This window comes from Biomphalaria glabrata, chromosome 2 (genome assembly GCF_947242115.1).
Source record: "Biomphalaria glabrata chromosome 2, xgBioGlab47.1, whole genome shotgun sequence".
Lineage (NCBI taxonomy): Eukaryota > Metazoa > Mollusca > Gastropoda > Planorbidae > Biomphalaria > Biomphalaria glabrata.
This window is the reverse complement of record NC_074712.1, coordinates 29,123,787-29,147,883: the sequence shown is the minus strand read 5'-3', so window position 1 is coordinate 29,147,883 and position 24,097 is coordinate 29,123,787. Positions and strand designations below refer to the sequence as shown.

The 24,097-nt window shown below is 36.1% G+C and overlaps 1 protein-coding gene across 4 annotated transcripts in view; it reads right to left on the bottom strand.

Annotated features, from left to right (window-relative positions):
• LOC106064753 (peptidase inhibitor 16-like) overlaps positions 1-23,829 on the bottom strand; it is a 33,780-nt gene extending 9,951 nt beyond the window's left edge. Inside the window, exons 1-4 of one of the 4 annotated variants that reach the window (XM_056019907.1) lie at positions 23,544-23,829; positions 16,447-16,690; positions 10,083-10,239; positions 9,570-9,682 (exon numbers count right to left, since the gene is read on the bottom strand). In XM_056019907.1, coding sequence (XP_055875882.1) covers positions 9,570-9,682; positions 10,083-10,239; positions 16,447-16,683 — 507 coding nt within the window. In that variant the 5' untranslated portion in view covers positions 16,684-16,690; positions 23,544-23,829. Of the gene's footprint in view, positions 1-9,569; positions 9,683-10,082; positions 10,240-16,446; positions 16,691-17,847; positions 17,871-17,978; positions 19,587-23,543 lie in introns of those variants that run through there. The other 3 variants (XM_056019909.1, XM_056019908.1, XM_056019910.1) reach the window with 3 other exon arrangements.
• Between the last annotated feature and the right edge of the window lie 268 nt (positions 23,830-24,097).

The following is a 24,097-nucleotide window of genomic DNA, read 5'->3' as shown; positions in this document are numbered from 1 at the left end:
TGGACAGAGTCATCAAAAATAGAGAAGACGTTTGATGGACTAAAGGTATTTCTTATGCTGGATAAAGTCATTTATGAGAGTCAGGACGAACTAAAAATATTCCTGCTGGAGAGAAAGCCAAAATCTGTAGATGAGATTGTAAAATTAATAAGGGCTTACAAAGTGGCACATCCTGAAAAAAAGTTAAACAGAGGTAGCGATATTGAAGAAATAGTAGCATTTAATAGAGCTAGAGAAACACAAGACAGTTATAGCAACAATAGAAGATTTAGATATGAAGGACAGAATAGGTTTAGAGGACAAGGAAGGAGTCAAATAGATAGTAGACAAGGCCAGTATAATAGCTACAGAGGGAGATATCAAGGAAACAGACAGGGAAGATATGATGGCAGAAGAAATGGAAGAGATCAAAGTTTGTCGTTATTGTCGAGTTCGGGAAGTCTAGACTGTTTTCAAACATTTGTAGGAAATAAGGCTGCAAGAACGATAAGGGACACGGGCAGCACTATTGTTGGAATAAACCGAAAATTGGTTGAAGATCATGAATATACTGGAAAAAACAAAGCATGTATTATGTTTGATGGTAAAACAGTTCGTTTACCCGTAGCCCGAGTGAACATTAAAACACCGTGTTATACCGGGATCGTAGAGGCATGTGTTATAGACCATGATCAAATTGATTTGATTATTGGCAATATACCAAACATAAAGAAGTGCACGGAAAATGAGATAGCAGTTTGGAAAAATTGTTGTGGAATGGCCACTACTCGATCCTGTAGTAAAGATGTAGAGGAAGGAGATTTGGCAAAGTTGTTCGAGTTATCAACTAAGGAAAAAGAGCAAGATGAAGAACAACATGAAAACACAGAAACAATTGAAATCAAAGACATAGGATTTAACAAAGAAAAATTTATCACAAAACAAAAAAATGATCCAGAGTTACGCCAATTAGCAAAGAAAGGAGGTAGAGGAGGAAGATTCTATGTAGAAAGAGGAACTCTTGTTAGAGAGATTGAATGGCATGGAAAAAAAGTAATCCAGTTTGTGGTACCCAGAGAATTCAGGCAGCTTGTAATGGAAAATGGACACGATATAGCACACACAGGACATCTGGGACTACACAAAATGAAACAAAGAATATTTCAGAATTTTTATCGGCCATCAATTAACAAGGACATAAAAAGTTATGTGACTTCGTGCCAACTATGTTCTAGAAAAGGAGCAAGAAACATAAAAGTACCATTACAAAGGGTAGATGTACCAGATAGACCATTTAGTAAAATAGCGATTGATTTAATCGGTCCAATGCCAGTGGTATCAAATAGGGGTCACCGTTATATCCTAACTGTGATAGACGTGTGCTCCAGATGGCCGGAAGCTATCCCACTCAAACGAATTGAAGCCAGAGATATAGTACAAGCATTATATACGTTGTTTACAAGATTTGGATTTCCTAGAGAAATATTGTCAGATAGGGGCACTCAATTCAACTGTCAATTGGCTACAACATTCTTGAACATGTTTGGGATCCAGCAAAGGTTTACAACCTCGTATTATTCACAGAGCACTTGTGAACGTTTTAATGTCAATCTAAAGAAATCATTATATAAAGTAATGGATGATAAACCCAAAGAGTGGGATATGGCAATACCGTCAATACTATTTGCATACAGGGAGAGTCGTAATGAAATAACAGGGTTTTCACCATTTCAAATGATTTATGGAGGAAATCCACGAGGTCCAATGACAATATTGAAAGATTTGATAATTCCACATGATCATGTAGTAACTAATGACAGTTATGATATTGTGACAGAAACTAGAAATCAGATTATAAAGGCATGTGAAGAAGCGGATAGACAGATACTAGAGAGAAATGAATTAACACATTCCAGAGTGAATGAACATAGAAAAATGACGGAATTAGAGGTAGGACAAGATGTTTTGGTCTTACAATAATGCTTCGGGCACAAATTGGCTGGGACCATACAAAGTAGCAAGGAAAATTAGCGATATGGATTATGAAATAGACATTGATTCGATGTTAAAAATATTTCATGTGGATTTGTTAAAAGAATTGACACCAAGACAAAGAAGTGAAGAAAGGAGTAAGGATGAGTCAATGACAATGAGTGCCTGTGTGACGGAAGAAATGGAGACAGAGGAAAGGTTTAGACCAATAGAGACAGTGGCAACAGAAAGTAGGCAAACATGGAAGGATGTCATGGTGGATGGAGTTTCTCTTGATAGAGCTAAAGAAATCAAAAAGTGTGGCAACTTAAGATTGTGTGTGGATTATCGACAGTTGAATAAAGTCACACAATTTGTGTGTGGATTATCGACAGTTGAATAAAGTCACACAATTTGATCCATTTCCAATGCCACGAGCAGAAGAAATGTTTACTAAGCTAAAAAATGCAAAGATTTTTAGCACGTTGGATCTGTCAAGAGGATACTGGCAAGTACCTCTAAAACAACAAGCTAAACCATTGTCGGCATTTAAGAAACCTTCGGGCATATATCAATGGAATGTGATGAGCTTTAACTTGGTAAATGCTCCAGCCACGTTTAACAGAATGATGGCCAAATTATTCAGCCATAGAAGAGACACAATTTGTTATTTAGATGATATATGCATTTTTAGTGAGGAATGGGATGAGCATATACAAAGCCTTGGAGAGGTTTTTAAAATTATCAAAGAAAACAATTTAACATTGAAACCAACAAAGATAAAAATTGGCCTAAGTGAAATTTCATTTTTGGGGTATAAGATTAAAAATGAGTACATTAGACCATTGGAAGAAACTGTATCAAAAATATTGGACATTAAGGTACCAAAGACAAAGAAGCAAATTAGAAGCCTTTTGGGGTTATGCAACTTTTATAGAAAATTTATCGCAAATTTTTCAGAAATAATTGAACCACTAACAAATCTAACAAAGAAAGGAAAACCTAACAATATAGTGTGGACGGAGGAATGTCAAGAAGCACTGGACATAATTAAAACTTTCTTTTCTGGGGCACCGATTTTGAAATTACCTGACAATACTAAGGAATTTATTTTGGCTACAGATGCATCAGCCATTGCAATAGGAGGCTGTCTAATGCAAAAATGGAATGGTGTCCCACATCCTGTTTTATATGTGAGTAGAAAACTGACAACATCTGAGTTGAAATATGCTACCATTGAAAAGGAAGGACTAGCCATTGTATGGGGTATAACAAAATTAGGGTTCTACCTAATGGGAGCTAAATTTGAACTATGGACGGATCACGCTCCCTTGGCCTTCATTAATACAAATAAACTAGGGAACAACAGAATAGCCAGATGGGCATTGCAACTTATGGATTATAACTTTGAGGTCAGGACAATACCAGGGAAAGACAATGTGATAGCGGACACATTATCACGGTGTACCTAAGAAGGAAAAGAAATGGAAGTAAGGAAAGGAGCTTGGCCACGTCAATTTTGTTTCTGTTGGTTGGTCAAAAGAATTATGTCAGTAAAATCATTTTGGTGAGAACACAATGAATAGCAGTGTAATGAATAGACATCTATAACAGATTGGAACATTTTGTAAATATACACCTATTACATGTATATGTATTCGAAGACTATGGATTGACGAAGCTTTGTTACATGTGTGAGGTGTCGAGATATTAATATATGGTGTTGTATTGAGAATTTGATGAAACCATTGTTAGAAATGTAAAATATAGTATTACAGGTACATAGTTAATTATAGTTTATAATTGTGAATTATGAGATTTACTCTAATTGGTTCGTTGGGGAAGTCTGGACATTATACATTGGGATGGATGTAAGTAATTTTGAACCTGAAATAATAATGTAAAGAATGATAATGATATTTAATTTTGCTGTTGGAGGGTTTTGTTGTTGTCGTTGGTTTTTACCTGGTTTAAAAGAATGAGAATTAATGGAGATAATATAATTATATTGAACAGTGATTTATAATTTTATTTGATATTTAAAAGACGTTCGATGTACATCGAACTTAGCAAACAAGGGGGGTGTTACGGTCGTAGCGCAGCACGGTGTGCATGAATAATGGTGCGAATTTGTGTAATGAATGGAAGTGATGTTGAAAAGGGGAAGCCGGGAGTAATTGACAGGAAGAGAAATGAACTGTTCGTATTTACATAACTTGTTGTAATATTAAAGTATTTATAGAGTAATAACCTGAGAGTCTATTATTATTTCAAAGAGTCTTGTGTCGTAACACTAACCATATTTTAGTTTTATGTTCTTATTTGATTTATAGAAATTTCTTTTAATAAACCCTAATGCTTTGTTTGATTTTTTTTTTATAGTTTCGTCAATATGTGGATTCCATGACAGTTTTTCATTTATTATAACACCTAGGTATTTTGCGTTTTTAGTCTGTGTTACTGGTTTGCCATGAATAAGAAAAGTGGAATTAATTTGTTTCAGTTTTTTTGTTACTCTTAACAACTGACATTTTTCTGGGTGGAAAGACATGCTCCAATTTGATTCCCATTTTTGTAATTCATCTAATTCTCTTTGTAAAATATCTGAGTCTTGTGTTGTTTTTATTGTTCTATATATTATGCAATCGTCTGCAAATAATCTTACTTTTGTTCCTGAAGTAATGCAATTTGGTAAATCATTTATGTAAATTAAAAAAAGTAGTGGACCTAAGACTGTTCCTTGAGGTACACCTGAGTTTACTGTTATTGGTGTTGATTTAGAGCCATTTATTATTACAGTTTGTTCTCTCCCTATCAGAAAATCTCTAATCCACTGATGCAATGGACCACTAATGCCAAAATATTTTAATTTTTTAAGCAAGCTATGGTGGTGAACTTTGTCAAAAGCCTTGGAAAAATCTAGTAAGATAGCATCTATTTGTTCACTATTATCTAAACCTTTTGAAAAATCATCAATTAGTCCTATTAGTTGTGTTTCACATGATCTATATTTCCTAAAGCCATGTTGGTATGGTGTGAGGACATTATGTTTGTCTAAGTGGTTTATGATGTTGCTACATATTATGTGTTCTAGGATTTTACATGTGATGCTGGTAAGTGATACTGATCTGTAGTTTCCTGGGTCAGATTTTTCTCCTTTTTTAAATAGGGAGTGACATTAGCTTCTTTCAAGTCCTTTGGTACTCTGCCCTGGTTAAGTGAAGCCTGAAAGAGTATTTTGAACACTGGGGCTAGCTCATTGCTTAGTTCTTTGAGTAATCTAGCTGGAATACCATCAGGTCCAGACGCTTTAATTGGTTTGGTTTTAGCTAATAGTTTTTGGATTCCATTTTCTTGTACTACTATATCTTCTATGTTGTCTACTTGGTTCAAATTAAGTAATATGTCTTTGTCTCCTGAGGCTGAGAATGCTGATGCAAAGTATTTGTTTAGGATGTTAACTTTTGTTTCATTATTATTATGTATTATGTTATGTTCATCTTTTAATGGTGCTATGCATTTTCTTAGACTTAATGTATGACCATAGGTTTTTGTTGTTATCTTTAGATTTTACATTGTTTATGTATTCACTCTGCAGCTGTCTGCTTACTTTTTGGGTTAGGTGTTTAATTTTTATATACTTTTTGTAAACTCTTTCTGCCTTAGTTTCTTTAAATTTTCTATATAGGTTTTCCTTCTGTTTACAAAGCTTCTTTAGTCTATTATTAAACCAGCATTTATTTATTTTCTATAGTGTACATTTAGTTGGTATATGATTTTCTATAATACTTTTAAGATGGTTTTTAATGAAATCCCAGAGGTCATGGACTGGTTGGTTAATATCTTTTTCTAATAAGAATGTTTGTTGAAAGTTTAATGCAGCCTGGTGTAGTTGTGTTAGGTTGCATTTATTCCAGAGTAAGATTTTTCTTTTGGGTTTTGTATTGGCTACTGCTTTTATCTGACTGTATTTTTATGATCTCATGGTCTGATAGACCAGGGATAATATCATAATCAACTACCTAATCCAGGTCTGTTGTTTAAGAAGAGATCTAATGTGTTGTTTAATCTAGTTGGCTTTTTAATGATTTGATCAAAACTTAGGTTGTGTAAAGTTTCTATGAAAAGCTCATTTATGTCCTTAAGGTTTTGGTGTTTATCTATGTGTCACATATCAGACATTTTATTTTATTTCATTTTAGTTAATTAATTAAAAAAGACTTAAGTCAAAAGTTGAATTTCTAGGTCGTTAGAAATTTCTACGACATTGTAAACATTTAGCGATCACGCGCCTAAGGTAAGATAGAGAATAGTTTGATTGGTTAAAGATGTTGGTATGTTAAGACAGATGTAGAACGCGTGATTTTAATCTGCAATCTGACTGGTTGTAAAAAAAATAGCTAATCTATTTATGCTAGAGAACCCAGGTCAGCCGTAGGACAGTCGAGGTCAGTTGCAGGTCAGATCTCACACAGTATAAAAATACGCGTCCACAAAGACCCGGGAGGAGAACGACAAGTCAGATCTCACACAGTAAAGATGTACCAATGAGTCAACTCGAGTGTAGATTATTTAGAAATTCATTAGATCTAGAAATCTTTTACACGTCTCATTGCCTTATGCAGTTTATTCACATTTACTGTATATTAGCTGTTTCAAGTTGAATATTAAAGTTTTCTGTATTTGAATTGAAAGGCTCTTCTTCATTGAATCTATTAGATCTAGTTAATATTTCGATCTAAACATAAAATAATTAATCTTATCAGCTGACATCTTCTAAATCCTTGGCATCACGGTTACAAAATTATCATACAACAAAGAGGCAAAAGGTTTATTCAATATCTTTGGTCGCTTCATCAAGAGTATATTCGTTGTGCTATTTAGTATCTTCAAAGATAATTTACACCGTGATACTATGGTTAGTGTTTTCCAATTTATATCAGGTAGGTTGAAATCACCCATAATCCAAAAAACTGCATTTTTAGCGGCCCCGGAAAGGGGAAAAGACGCTATTAGTTTTGTGCGAGATATCTGTCCGTCTGTCCGTCCGTCCTGTTTAGATCTCGTAAACTAGAAAAGATATTGAAAATCCGACATCACAATATTTTAGACCATTCAAAGTTCTGATGCAACGGATACTTTTTTTTTCTGAAAGCGAAAAAAGCTAATTTTTAAAATCAGTTATGCAAGCAGTTTTTTTAAAGAGAAAAAGCTAATTATTGCCGAAATATTTCCTTTTTTTTTTTTTTTTTTAGCATTCGAATAAGAGATTGATCCTTTTCAAAACAATTACATCTATTATAAGACTTCAGTTAGGCCAGGAGAGGCTCGGTAGCTGAGCGGTAAAGCGCTTGGCTTCCGAACCGGGGGCTCCGGGTTCGAATCCTGGTGAAGACTGGGATTTTCAACTTTGGAATCCTTAGGTGCCTCTGAGTCCACCCAGCTCCAATGGGTACCTGATATTAGTTGGGGAAAAGTAAAGGCGGTTGGTCGTTGTGCTGGCTACATGACACCCTCGTTAACCGTAGGCCACAAAAACAAATGAACTTTACATCATCTGCCCTATAGACCACAAGGTCTGAAAAGGGAACTAGTTAGGCCAGGTTCACATCTAACTTTGCATTCACTTGCACCTATCCTTTGATCTGCTGTACCGTTAGGGCACTACACAAGATCTGTCAACCTTCTTTCTCCATTCTTATCTCTCATTTGTCTTTGAAATAATTTCATTTGGATGTTCTTTCTGAAAATATTGAAGCCTGCCTGGGTGGACCACTTCGGGGGCCGATTTTGAGTTTGTGTTTCCACACAAACTGTCTTTGTAATCTTGTTATTTGTCTCTTTAAGTGTAGTAAGCTGATTACATAGTTCCTGCATGTATTCTAAACTAGAATTTGGTGGTCTGTAAATACTGCCTATTATTAGGGATGTTGAGGTGGTATTAATTTTACAAATGTTGATTCTATATTTTTTGAGTTAGGTTAGGTAATTTCTTCTGCTATAAGAGTGTTTTTTATTGCTAAAAGAAATACTTTCATGAAATCGCTGCCTCATTTGACCCAACATTACGTCTAAGAAGATAGAGAACAGAGTAGGGGCAATTACACAGCCCTGCTTCATGCCATTTTATATTAGGAAGTGATCAGACAGGTCACCATTGTGTCTAATCTGGCCTTTTAGTTCCACATGAAGCTGCTTGAGAATGGATAAAAACCTAAGGAAGCATCCAAGTCTGGTCAAAATTCTCCATATGCCATCGTGAATGACCGTGTCGAAAGCCTTGGTGAGGTCCACAAAGGCAGCGTATAGATTTAGGTTATGTTCTTTGCATTTTTTCGTGTAATTGTCGCAAAAAATAATCGTGTCAGATGTACCTCTACCGGCTCCAAAAACCAAATTGGCTCTCAGCATTCGTCCACTAAAGAGTGAGTCGGTCAAGCAAAACTCGTGCAATGATCTTTCCTGTTACTGTTAGCCTTTTAGTTATGGGAACACCTCCAATTTTAAATATTTCAACCGTGAGGCCATCAGAGCCAGATGCTTTCTGCTTTTTGAGTTTCTCACATGCATTTCGGGGAGTCATCGATCTCCTCTTTCATAGTTTTCTGGGGAATATTTGCCAGTGATTGTCACCAAATAGCAAGCTATAGAGTTCTGCCTTGCTATTTAATAGAGTCGAATACTTGGAAGATTTTAGCGGCGCCGTAGTCTGGTAAGTTGGGCCATAGGCACATCGAAGTGACTCATAGAAAGAGCGTGTGTCACCAGCGTCAGCCTGTCTTTGCATGTTTACGGACAGCTCAAGCCACCAATTATTTTTTAGTTCCCTGACCTTTGACTGCAGAGTGTGACAAGAAGCTGTATAGAGAGTTCTGACTGCATTGTCATTAGGATTTGCAAGGACAGAGCGATAGCAGTTGCGCTTTTTCTTTAGCAGCTCTTGAATGTCCACATTGTTCTCATCAAACCAGTCTCTATTGGGATTACTGCAGTATTCCACTACTGTGGCTGTCACGTCCTTAAGTATCGTTTTTAGCTGGCCCCAGAAGCTAGATAGTGAGATATTTTTAGCAGTTATTAAACTTCCAGTACAGCGTTGTTATAGGCCACACTTCCAGTTCTGACTCTCAGTTCGAAATGGGAGATTACTGTCTGGGATAGGTTCGAAGTCCTTTTTTGAATACAAGGCAAACTCTTAAAAAAAACCTCACAGTTATATTTACATGCATTATTTAATTCGTATTTATAGATTTATATTTCATCCATCGAAGACAACTACTGTGTTTTAGAACCAGTGGAGTATGATGTCATTGAAGGAAGGGGCTAACAGGTAATGTTCTCGTGAGATATAATAAAAGGTCTGGAAGAAGGGATATACAATACTCATTTATTTAAAAGCTTCTTCTTCTTCTTCTAGCCAGCTTTTTGCTGCTGAGCTGTCAGCTCTTTTGCAAACTGTGACAAGGAAAAATAGTGTGCTGTTTTCTTCACTTGTTCAGCACTGCCGTACAGGGTGTTGGTTATGTTGGGCTGGAGTGGTAGTTGGATCTGCCTAAGGTGGATTAGGATTAGAAGATAAAAACTCTTGAGATGTAACATTTGTGTCAGATTGTACTTACAACTAGATAATGTCCACATTCGTTTCCCTTGACACAAGTGTTGGTCGTAATGTTGTAATCCTTACCTTCTGACCACCACATCCACATAGCTTCTTCAATACTGTACCAATGACCTGGAATGTTATATGCATCTTTTAGTGCTTTTAAAATGGAAATGTTCACTATAAAACAAAACCTAAAAAAACGCAAGCAATAAATATATGGCCATATTACAAGAAGATCTTTGGGGCTCGCAAAGACCTTCCTTCTGGGAATAGTACCAGGAACAAAAAAAAGAAGAGGCAGATTGAGAAGGCGATGGTAGGACAACATTAAAGAATAGACGGCCTGCCATTGAAAGAGGTTCTAAGGCAAAAGATAGAGAGGAATGGAGAAAGACGGTCGACGAATCTTGCATAGTGCCCCATCTCTCCAACAGACTAAGGGAAAGGTAAAAGTAAAAAAAAAGCAAGAATACAAACCACTTTTTCTCCGCATCTATAAGGCAAAATATTCATAGACCTGTCTACTTACTGTATCTGTAGTAGAGAACTTCGCCCATATAGTTCCATTCCTTCCAAGAGCCTGGTTCATTTGGTTTCCACTTTTTCACCATCGACCTATGACTGTGTGCCCCTGTACAGTTCTGAACATGGACCCTGGCAAACTCTTCCAGGTCTTTGTCCCATATCTGGAACAGAGATATTAAGTACAATAAACCATGCTATACATTTCTTTTGATTTAAAGAACGCACTTTTAGCTTTTGCTAGAAGGATTTCAAAGCTTGAATATGTCAGCATTTTTAATTTAGCTTTTTTGTTGTACGTTTAGTGATACAGTTTCTGAATAAACATGTTGGTCTATACTTTAGAAATGTATTATCATTGTCTTCCTTTTTTGATAATTATTTCATTAGTTTTGTTTGGATTCAGAAACACAATGGTTTCCTAAACTCTTTCTGTAACGGAAGATTTTACAAATTCTAAGCATTTTGCGGAAAACTTTGCTTATTTTTTTTTGTGAGATTAATTTACATGGTGGCCTATTAGTAAATTATTCCAATAATTCATGAAACACCTATTCAGGCCTAGCGGAACACTAGGATTCCGAGGAACACATCGAGACATAATCTATATTACATTTACGTAAAATATTGTTATGACTTTGCCATGCGCACCACCATCCAGGCTAGTGCAGAGATGCGCACTTCTAGTAACCTGACTAGAATAGGATGTTGACATGCAGAAACTAACGATTTCCGCCCAAGTAGAGAGCCAATATGGAGATGCTGTACTCAAGGCAGATGCCCTTTCAAGCCCTTTGTGTTTGTCATGTCTCTATGTAAATAAACGTCTATGTCCTCGTTGAGTTGCCTCACTTAAGTTATTACAATTGGTCTCAGAAGTGGGATTATAGGCAACTCAACGAGAGGAGGTAGGCTTTGATTACAATGACATATTTGAAGCTATTACATCAGCTCTCAATTAAAGAGCTACGACAAGAGCTTCGGGACCTAGGTTTAAAATCCCTCGGTAGCAGGGAAACGCTCACGGATCGTCTGCGGCAAGCTCTGATCGATGAAGAGGAAGATCCGGAGACCTATCAATTTGAAATTGAGCCTGGGATTGTTGATGTAATGGGCAAGATCCAAGACTGTGGGGATGCATTTAAGGAACAATTGAACATGATTAGGAATAAGACGAGGAGCACGATGTGGAACAAAGTAGATGAAAATGTGTTGCCAGTAGAAGGCCAAATAGACCAAAGTGATAACATTGTGTCGCAAGCAAAAGGAGGAATAAACTCTTTAGGGAAGGAGCAGTTGCCTGGTCAGGACTGTGGCTGCACAAACAGTGGTGATGGAGGCGCTGGGGATTGGAGCGCTGTCTGTGACTGTGTTGTGGGCAAGTCTGGCGGGGATGACTTTCATGGCGAGAAACGTGACAACGATTGCTACGACGATCTAAATGGGATATACAGAATTGAAAGAAAAGAAACAAATGAAGAAACTAGATCAAGACAACGTTGGGTCTGCGTCCAAGCTGGCTGCTATGGACCTTAAAGACCTCTGTTTATCTGCCAGTACCTTTCATAAGAACTCAAGCCATGAAAGCCTCAAGACGTTTCTGATTCCTTGCCTTTGATGTCGTCGAGTGAAATTGCGAATACGGGCCCCAACAATGTCCGAGACCGAAACAACTAATTTGACTTTGGCAGCGGCATAAGAGAGAACTCGATGCTTGGCAACTGCATCCAGGCGATTGACATGAACTGTATATGCGGCGTCCTGCAGGGACAGTGCCCATGCCAAGAAATCCAGCTACAAGATCTGAACTTGACAGACATGTGTACTTATGCCCACTTCAGTGAGAATGACTTGAACGGTGGTGAATTAATCCCAGCGAAACCTGATGTAGTGGTGGATGAACATTACAAGGATGCTTCATGGGCATACCTTACAGATGAAGCTGAGAAAGACTATGTGCTTGAAACCATGGCTGGTTGTGGGCCTACAACTGTGTCACAACACGTCCATGGAAAAGGTCCGCTGACTCAGCGTCTTAGAACAACAAACCTGGAATCTACGGTGATCACCACAACATCCATTTGTGTTACGTGGCTGGCAACCCTGACCTCCACTAACTCTCCATGTGTCAGCTGGCTGGCATCAGCGACAATCGTCATGAGGTCGAAGCAGCGACCACGATATCGCCTCAAGCGTAGACTGACCAACTGGAAGAAGAGGAAGCGACGACCACGGGAAACTGTGTAGATGGCTTTGTGGGCAACAGACACCCTAACGTCTGTGGTTCCCACCGATCGACCTCCACCTGAACTGTCAAAGCTCCACTGCAGTGTTTCTTTTCGGGACGAAAAGTGCTAAGACGGGGGCAATGTTATGACTTTGCCATGCGCACCACCATCCAGGCTAGTGCAGAGATACGCACTTCTAGTAACCAGACTAGAACAGGATGTTGACATGGAGAGACTAACGATTGCCGCCCAAGGAGAGAGCCAATATGGAGATGCTGTACTCAAGGCAGATGCCCTTTGTGTTTGTCATGTCTCTATGTAAATAAACGTCTATGTCCTCGTTGAGTTGCCTCACTTAAGTTATTACAATATGTAAGCAATGCTAAGATAATCAATCAATTAACTTTAAACAACTAAATTTAATAAACAACTCAGCTATCAATACACTACGGCTGACTTCGCCATATTTTTTGTTTTTTTTTTACTTCCCTTTATAGCCAAATATAAATTTATTTCATTTTTTACTTTAAAAAATTATAACGTTTAAACTAGAGTTTATTCCGTGTGACCAACGAGCTAGTAATCCTTTTCTCAGCGATATACATCAACTGTTAAATATTTAGAAAAATCTTTAGAGCCGTTTTTGAGATCACCGTCCAGCAGATGGTGCTTAAAATAATCATTAATTAATTCAACTCTTAGATCAATTAAACATTTCATTCGGAAATTCATCACGAACACCACAGTCCATTTAAGAACACCACAGTCCATTTAAGAACACCACAGTCCATTTAAGAACACCACAGTCCATTTAAGAACACCACAGTCCATTTAAGAACACCACAGTCCATTTAAGAACACCACAGTCCATTTAAGAACACCACAGTCCATTTAAGAACACCACAGTCCATTTAAGAACACCACAGTCCATTTAAGAACGCCACAGTCCATTTAAGAACGCCACAGTCCATTTAAGAACACCACAGTCCATTTAAGAACACCACAGTCCATTTAAGAACACCACAGTCCATTTAAGAACACCACAGTCCATTTAAGAACACCACAGTCCATTTAAGAACACCACAGTCCATTTAAGAACACCACAGTCCATTTAAGAACACCACAGTCCATTTAAGAACACCACAGTCCATTTAAGAACACCACAGTCCATTTAAGAACGCCACAGTCCATTTAAGAACACCACAGTCCATTTAAGAACGCCACAGTCCATTTAAGAACACCACAGTCCATTTAAGAACACCACAGTCCATTTAAGAACACCACAGTCCATTTAAGAACACCACAGTCCATTTAAGAACACCACAGTCCATTTAAGAACACCACAGTCCATTTAAGAACACCACAGTCCATTTAAGAACACCACAGTCCATTTAAGAACACCACAGTCCATTTAAGAACACCACAGTCCATTTAAGAACACCACAGTCCATTTAAGAACGCCACAGTCCATTTAAGAACGCCACAGTCCATTTAAGAACACCACAGTCCATTTAAGAACACCACAGTCCATTTAAGAACACCACAGTCCATTTAAGAACACCACAGTCCATTTAAGAACACCACAGTCCATTTAAGAACACCACAGTCCATTTAAGAACACCACAGTCCATTTAAGAACACCACAGTCCATTTAAGAACACCACAGTCCATTTAAGAACACCACAGTCCATTTAAGAACGCCACAGTCCATTTAAGAACACCACAGTCCATTTAAGAACGCCACAGTCCATTTAAGAACACCACAGTCCATTTAAGAACACCACAGTCCATTTAAGAACACCACAGTCCATTTAAGAACACCACAGTCCATTTAAGAACACCACAGTCCATTTAAGAACACCACAGTCCATTTAAGAACACCACAGTCCATTTAAGAACGCCACAGTCCATTTAAGAACACCACAGTCCATTTAAGAACGCCACAGTCCATTTAAGAACGCCACAGTCCATTTAAGAACGCCACAGTCCATTTAAGAACGCCACAGTCCATTTAAGAACACCACAGTCCATTTAAGAACGCCACAGTCCATTTAAGAACACCACAGTCCATTTAAGAACGCCACAGTCCATTTAAGAACACCACAGTCCATTTAAGAACACCACAGTCCATTTAAGAACACCACAGTCCTTTTAAGAACGCCACAGTCCATTTAAGAACGCCACAGTCCATTTAAGAACACCACAGTCCTTTTAAGAACACCACAGTCCATTTAAGAACGCCACAGTCCATTTAAGAACACCACAGTCCATTTAAGAACGCCACAGTCCATTTAAGAACGCCACAGTCCATTTAAGAACACCACAGTCCATTTAAGAACACCACAGTCCATTTAAGAACGCCACAGTCCATTTAAGAACACCACAGTCCATTTAAGAACACCACAGTCCATTTAAGAACACCACAGTCCATTTAAGAACACCACAGTCCATTTAAGAACACCACAGTCCTTTTAAGAACGCCACAGTCCATTTAAGAACACCACAGTCCATTTAAGAACACCACAGTCCATTTAAGAACACCACAGTCCATTTAAGAACGCCACAGTCCTTTTAAGAACACCACAGTCCATTTAAGAACACCACAGTCCTTTTAAGAACACCACAGTCCATTTAAGAACACCACAGTCCTTTTAAGAACACCACAGTCCATTTAAGAACACCACAGTCCTTTTAAGAACACCACAGTCCATTTAAGAACGCCACAGTCCTTTTAAGAACACCACAGTCCATTTAAGAACACCACAGTCCTTTTAAGAACACCACAGTCCATTTAAGAACGCCACAGTCCTTTTAAGAACACCACAGTCCATTTAAGAACACCACAGTCCTTTTAAGAACACCACAGTCCATTTAAGAACACCACAGTCCTTTTAAGAACACCACAGTCCATTTAAGAACACCACAGTCCTTTTAAGAACACCACAGTCCATTTAAGAACGCCACAGTCCTTTTAAGAACACCACAGTCCATTTAAGAACACCACAGTCCTTTTAAGAACACCACAGTCCATTTAAGAACACCACAGTCCTTTTAAGAACACCACAGTCCATTTAAGAACACCACAGTCCTTTTAAGAACACCACAGTCCATTTAAGAACACCACAGTCCATTTAAGAACACCACAGTCCATTTAAGAACACCACAGTCCTTTTAAGAACGCCATAGTCCATTTAAGAACACCACAGTCCTTTTAAGAACACCACAGTCCATTTAAGAACACCACAGTCCTTTTAAGAACACCACAGTCCATTTAAGAACACCACAGTCCTTTTAAGAACGCCATAGTCCATTTAAGAACGCCACAGTCCTTTTAAGAACACCACAGTCCATTTAAGAACGCCATAGTCCTTTTAAGAACACCACAGTCCATTTAAGAACACCACAGTCCTTTTAAGAACACCACAGTCCATTTAAGAACACCACAGTCCTTTTAAGAACGCCATAGTCCATTTAAGAACGCCATAGTCCTTTTAAGAACGCCATAGTCCTTTTAAGAACGCCATAGTCCTTTTAGGAACGTAGATAGTCCTTTTGAGAACGCCATAGTCCTTTTAAGAACGCCATAGTCCTTTTAAGAACGCCATAGTCCTTTTAAGAACGCCATAGTCCTTTTAGGAACGCGATAGTCCTTTTAGGAACGCCATAGTCTTTTTAAGAACGCCATAGTCCTTTTAGGAACGCGATAGTACTTTAAAAACTGATGTTGGATCTAGATCTAGATCTAGTTAAAAAAAAAACACCACCGAATAGAAATTTATATATTTGTATGCTTTGAAAAATTTTAATAGCCATAAGAAAGTTTTCCCGTTATGGACAACGATCTAGTATTTTTTTTTCTTACAATGTACATCAAGTATAAAATTAATAGGAAAATCGTTGTCCACCCAGGTGCCTTCAGAAAGTTCTTACTTGAATAGAAGTATTGTAAAAATAATTATTTTGAACTCTTTATGAGTTTCTTGTCGAGTAGTAGGGATTGTAAAAAGGAAGCAGAGTAGAGCCTAGGACTAGTCCAAGATCAAGAACAAAACACTTTGATGTTTCAGATGCTTGATTTGTTTCCTCGTTATCTTCTCTATTTGTTCAGACTTGAACCATACGTTACACAAGCCAAACACTTACCAGTTCTCTCATGTTCATTGCTTGTGGAAACACCAAACTTCTATAAGCATTGTGAAGGTTCAAAAGTTTACTCTGCTCCTCTTCGGTGAACGAAGTTTTCTGGGACGAACTGGACAGACGAAACTGACCAGGTCTTCTGTAGATACTTCTTGATGGTTGCAACGTTTCCTCTCCACCAGACACCAAACACACAAGGTACAGAGCCAGCAAGCTAACAGCAAAAGTCTTCGTCTCCATTCAGTGCCTGTTTTAGATGTAGACCTAGTTCTTTAGAAAAGTTTATTAAGTTAAAGCTATGTCTTTTTTAACGGCCCCCACAAAAGGAAAAATAATTGCTATTTCTTTTGTGTGGTCTGTCTGTTCTTCCGTCCGTCAAGTCAGCCTGCCACGTTTAAATTTAAAAAAAATCAAGCAAGTAAGATAAAGAAAATCAAACAAAACTTATAAATTATATTAAGTGACACTGCATTAATTTTTTTGAATTAATTATGTAAATACTTTTCAATAGATCTAGACTAACAATAATAAATTTTTGCGATTGGAAATATTTGTATTTATTTGTTTTTGTTTATCGCAATTTTCATGCGTCTATCATGCTGAATGCGCTCTGGTCCAGTTACGTTTGTGGACCAGTTGATGTGGTTGAAGGGGACTATATGGGAGAAGGTTTCCATGCTGCTTTTTCAAAAGCTAAATAAAAAAAAAGTGCTTGAGTCTGAATTCGAACACAAGATTTCGAGCCTCCGCAATGGAAGGCCAACGTGTTAGCCACTGCAGGTACTTATAAAAATAGAATATAGAAACCGACAACTTTGTCGACTTTTGCGAGGTAGTTCATCTTCGTATCGAATCTCCATAATTACCACTCGCTAGATGCCCATGTTTTTTTTAAAGTTTAAAGTCATATAGTAAAAGTCTAATGCTTCCTTTATGTTAAAATTATTTTATTTATTTCTATAAATGGAAGACCTTAGAACATTTGATTCTGCTAAAAAAATTGATAACATACTTAAAAAAAGAACATATTTTATCAACACTTTATACCGGATACGCCACAGAACTAGCTATTTATATACATGAATGAGAATCTCCAATATCAAACATTGATCCGGCAAGAGGGCTCGTGCAAGGCTGCGTAACAAATATTGGAAACCCAAAGAAAAGCTTTCGCCAAAACATGGCGTGTTACATGGCAGTAACACTGAAACATTCTGTGTCAAACAAAACTGTAAATAATTGAAATAACCAAAGTAAAATTTCTCTAAATGGAAAGCAAATTAAATGCAGGCTGCTGGAGATGTTTTTTAAATTTATGGCGGATAACTATACTTATCTCTGTGTGTATGGTATACAGAATGTAGCTACATATTTTAAAAGAAATACGACATGCCCATTAAGCACCTCAGAATCAAATGACTTAAGTCTTCTGGTTGTAGACAAAAAACAATATTTATTTGAGTGTTACACTGTGATGTCGTGTACGACATTGGCGCAACTATGAACTCTTTATTAAAAACAAATTGGTGACTAACTAGTGGTGGTCATACAGGCAGAAGCAGAATTCATACGAAGATCAGCTGCGACACTTGTGTGATCGAACTTTTGGAAGGTAGATGTGCGTGTGTGTGCTTATTTAGGCAATTCTAAGACAAGAATTGGAAACCAATTTTCTGTAACATAATGAAAACAAACAAGTTTCTGTAGTTTCAGCTTTTGTCCTTTGTAAATGTATATGTATATCCTAATGGTTGCAGCTGGGACCAAATGAAACACTTCCCACTGTTGTGTTCTCCTCGAGCTCCTAGATAAATGTTTATTTTGTTTCTTCATTGAAACAGTTAAGCTGGCGGGTTCATTAACAACAACACACTTGAACTGGCCAAATATAAAGAAACTTGAATGGCTCTGTAAAATGTGTAAATTGGATAAACACTGTACTACGGCTAACCCTCCTTAATATGTATTGTTACGTACTCGGGGATAAGAAATACTAAATTTATTTGTCATCTGACATTTAAAACAATATATTACGAACTTGAGAAGCTAACATAGGTTATTTATTGATTAGTGAAAATTCAAGAATTTAGAAAGAAACGCACATATCAAATGCATTTTTTTTTGTAAAAGACTAGGTGCCGGTACTCAATGATGGATTGACAAACTAATAAATTAACAATAAACGTTAAAATACAAGAAAAATAATAATTTTTCCCCACATTTAAAAAGGTGCCGGTATGCCTAACCGGTTGAGTACCGTCACAAACAAAGCACTCTTTAAATTTCTTTGTGAAATAAAAGGGCTGACTTTCAAATAAACATCATTGAACATCCATAGTGCCTTATTCAGCTGATATCCATCCATCCATGCCAGTGGTGCTAAAGCCGATAGAGGGCTGTGACCTGCCTCAACACATCTCTCCATTCAGATCTCTCCTGGGCATTGACATCCCTCCATTCAGATCTCTCCTGGACTTTGTCATCCCTCCATTCAGATCTTTCCTGGACTTTGGTCTCCACGCCCGAACTCCAAGCTGTTGTAGATTTGCCGCCATAACATCAGTCCATAATATTTGGGGTTTGCATTGAGTCACTGCCTTAGGTTTTTTCCTGTATACAATTTTTGCTCCTCTGTTCTCTGCCATGTTTTCGAGGTACCTGCCCAACATACGCTTCTTTTTTTCTTTATTTCTGTCACAATACACTTGATATATCTCATTGATCGAGCGTGCACTCCAACCAGTTTGATCTTTCAGTTGATAAGTTATCAACATTTTTTAAAAACATTACTAGTACCTAATTCAACTGAGATGTTATCAAATAAACATTTTGTACATTCCTAATTTACCTGAAATCACATAACTAGTAGTTAAAATAAATTTTTTGAATTATTTGGAAAACTGCCTCTCAATCATTTTAATGTTGCAAGGTCTTCAATTGTTTTCGAAAATGTTATTTCATCTTTATAACTACCATATTGATAATGTTTTGAAAATAAAATTCCAACTTTCGCTCCTGGAGTTTCATTGCTACACGCGAACAGAATGAAGATATCTAATTGAAGACCTGAGAATGAACTAGAGAAGTAGTACAAAGATATCTAATTGAAGACCTGAGAATGAACTAGAGAGAAGTAGTACAAAGATATCTAATTGAAGACCTGAGAATGAACTAGAGAGAAGTAGTACAAAGATATCTAATTGAAGACCTGAGAATGAACTAGAGAGAAGTAGTACAAAGATATCTAATTGAAGACCTGAGAATGAACTAGAGAGAAGTAGTACAAAGATATCTAATTGAAGATCTGAGAATGAACTAGAAAGTAGTAGTACAAAGATATCTAATTGAAGACCTGAGTGAACACAAGTACACAGTCTATGTGATACACATTCAGGCTCCAAGGTTTATTTAACTGGAAAAATAAAAGTCATGAGAAAGTAGAATAGTTCTCAAATAAGTCTATCTCACCAACAAGTCGTCAAAGTTTACAATGCTAAGAGGAATCCCAATACCAACATCTCGTCACATTATTTGAACACTGAGGCTTTCATTTCATAGTGTAAGAATGTTTGGTTCTAATTCTAAAAAAACAGATGAAGTTACGTCTTCTAGTGAAACAGTGGAGAGTGAACAAAAAAACAACAGTTAACTGAATTGTTGCATTTTGAGACAGTTTGTGTAATATTTGAGTCTAAAATTGAGAGAATTTCTTTCCCAGACGAGATTGAATATCATTCAACTTATGTTCTTCCAAAAGTCTATCTCTATAATTAGATTTGAGAACTTGAGAACTTAGAAACCCGTTTCTGGAAATGGAGGATGAAAGCAAAAAAAGTTTCAGAAAAAAAAAATGGAAATGATGTCAAGCATTTTATTCAGAGTTGTGAAACTTACATCCTAGAGTCATATTTTGTCCTTGAGATGGAGCCAAATGTAAACATGCTAGATTCTAGAAGAATATTCATACAAAACTCGAGCAAACGCACACCACAGATACTTATTTTAAAAGAGATACATTTTCAGAAATTAACTTTCAATGTTACAAATTCTGAAAAAGTGGCGCTGTGATCGATTTGAAAAGTGAAACATTTTTAGCGGCCCCCGTAAGGGGAAAAAGCCGCAATTAGGTTTGTGCAAAATGTCCGTCTGTCCGTCTGTCTGTCTGTCCGTCTGTCCGTCTGTCACACTCAGATCTCGAAAACTAGAAAAGATATGAAAAATATTATTTCATCATTAAATGCGGCTTGAAAAGTTTAGGTGCAACGGCTACTTTTGGTTTTCTAAAAGCAAACCGTTTAATTTATAAAATTAATTATGCAAGCGATTTTTTCATAAAAATACACCAATTCTAAAACAATTACGTAAATGTAAGGGAGGCAATGTTACAATATGCTAACAAAGATGGACAATCTTTGTGTATTTTCAGTATCACTAAGTCAAATATATTTTTAAAATGTACAGGAAATGTTTACAACAAATATAAATAATAGTTAAAGATGTTTTTTCTGGTCAACTAGTTGCTAAAATTAAAAGAAAACATTTCTATTTGTTTATAAAGGCTAATAATGCACTTTGTATTTAAATATCACGCACATTTTTTTAAATGGACTTTTTATTCAGCGATTTTCGTGCAGTAGCGTAACGTCGCAATGTGACCAGGTGCTAAACCAATTCCTTAAACTTTTGTAAAAAATCAGATTTTATTTATTTTTTGCTTAGTGCCCCCATCTGAATAAAAGAAGATTATTTTTGTGCGTTTTGTCTGTTGGTCGGTCTGTCATTCACGATTAGATTAAAAAAACTAGAACTCTAAAAGCTATTGAAAATCTGATTTACCCTTTAATGTTCCTCCCATAACATCTCAATAGTTTTAGGTATCTAAAAAAATTGATTGTTCCGGATTTTTTTGTGCAAAACTAATCAACCCAAACAAATGTTTGTTTGCTCTTCTAATTTATATTACATTCCATTTCCAAGCATAAACGTTGCAGAAACACATTATCAATAATATGTTGTTCCGTTTTTTATGTAAATAGCATATTAATGCTAAATCAAAATCTCTATACTGACTTATATTTCATTAAGTGTAAAAATGTTCCGGATATTGTTTTATAAAACATGAATTATGCCTAATGATTGTTTGAAATCGCATAATTTACTAATATTACACTTATATTATTTGACAATGCGTCACTATAATTTGGTTATCAATATCAAATTGTTCCGTATTTTCATCTTTAAACAAATTTTAAAAATATCGACAATAGGTTGTTCAGGGCTTTAAAAAAAGTAATTTACTAGAATTGATTACAGAAAATTACTTTTTAGACATTTAATTTTCTTGCTAAAACATAACATAGAAGTTTTGTAATCGATAAAGAAAGTTCCGGATTTTGTTTCTTACAAATCGTCGCCAGAAATTTCCGAATTTATTTAAAAATCTACTAACGCCAAATAATTGTTTGAACTCATTCTTCTAATTAATAAACAAATAATCTTCTCATTTACGAAATAATGTTTTTACGGATTTTTATGAAAAATATTTTAACTCACTACTCTCTTACAGTACATTTAACTTTCTACCTAAAACATTAAAAAATCTAATTATCGTTTATATTATGTTCCGATTTTTAAGGAAAACAGAATCCAAACACCAAAGTAAGGTATGAAAATCTCTCCACATGGCTGTAGTACATCAATTTTTATACGAGACCATCCAAAAAATTTAATTAACGGTATTACATTTATCTGAAATTCTCTTTTTCTTTTACTATTTATACAAACATCCGGAACAATCTATTATATAAACTTTTCAATTGTGTTCATACCTAAAAATTATTGCGATGTTTTGAAAGGTAAAATAAAGGTTAATCAATTTTTAAATAAAGACATTTTTTTTTATGGTACCGGTACTAGCCTATTGTGAGGTAATGGAATTTTTTTTTCTTTGACGTCATATGAATGGACTCTTTAAATGTAATGTTAAAAGAACGCACTCGGTGCACCAATGTCTATTAACCCTCGAAAAGTTTCTCGGATTAATGAAAACATATTTTAGTCTAACTAAGCCGTGTGACGTAGTGTTGTTTTTTTCCTTGACGTCACATGGAATGAATTCTTTAAATGAAATGCTTAAAGAACGCACTCTATGCACCAAAGTCTATGAACACTCGATAAATGGCTCGTAATGATGAAGGCGATTTTTAGTCTAGCTAGGCCGTGTGACGTAGTGTTTTTTTTCCCTCTGACGTTATATGGAATTAATTCTTCAAATGAAATGAAAAAGAACTCGGTATAGTAATGTTTATTAAGCCTCGTTATGTGACTCGCGTTTAAAAAAGGAATTTTTAAACTAGATCTAGATTTTTATTACAGTATATCTAGAACTGGATTTATATTCTAATTAAAATTATTTTAGAGTCTAGATCTAGAATTTCTAGATCAAGTTTAGACTAAAATAGACTAGATTAAGATGTAGAATTTCAATTTCTAAACTTAAAGTGTAAAAAAAAAAAGTGTAGATTTTCATTTCCAAACGTTTTGATCAATATTGCAATGTTATAATATACTAAAACTAATCTACTATTTTTTATTTAATTTAAATTTAAATTTACGGCAAATGAATCTTTGAAACATTATTACTTTTGACCATCAAAATTAAATAACCTCTTGAATATTATTTGCGAATATGCAGATCCGACAGGGATCCGACTTCGACGGGGGCCGCCTCTGAGTTTGTGTAACACAAACTCTCTTTGTAATCTTGTTTTTCAATGTTTTCAGGTTTTGAAGATGTAAGAATTCTTCAAATGTGAAGCTTCAACGGGCGCTACGTTTTTTTGTGTGTGCTTGCTATAGACGAGTTCACCAGCATGTTCTCTGTAGTTGGTAAAACTAGAATGCTTGCTATCATAATTGATATTGTATAGATTCAGAAAGTCTTATACAAAGTATGAGTTTTTTCATAACTTCTTACCGAAGTACGTAAGAAAAATAACATCCAATTAGCTGCTAGCTTTATGTTTATACAAGAATGTGGGATTTAGATTTACAAGTACAAAGTGGAACGTAAAATTGCACTATATGCATATATAACGTACCAGTCAAAGAGAGGTCAGTCACAGCTTAGTATTCAAATTCTAGGCTCTCAGTTTGATATTTACCACCTATTCTCCTACTATGTTTATGTAAGGAATACCAAATTACTTGTTAAACATAGATGAAGAAACTATTTTAAATTTAGAATGGTTCACAAATGTGGCTTATACCCCGGTCATATTACCTAATGAACACATCAACTCATCTAACAGCGAGTGAAGCTATGGAAACACCAAACACAATACAGCAGACAATCGTCTTGCGCTTTGCAAAAGTATGGAGTGAGTGATTACAAAATAAGGGTGGGGGGGGGCGAGATCTATTTATAGAGCAAACTCTTTGTTAACATACATAAGTTCACACTGCTACGCTATAAAAATATCGAACTAATAAAAAGTCTAAAGAAGGGATACAAAATTTATGATGAAACGGTTTAGAAACAAATTTTTATTTCAATTTTATATTGATTGTTGTTGAAGCTACTCAAGCAATTCATACTATCACGTAGTCTCGACATGGTGTCAAGAAGTCTCAACATTGTGTCAATAAGTCTTGA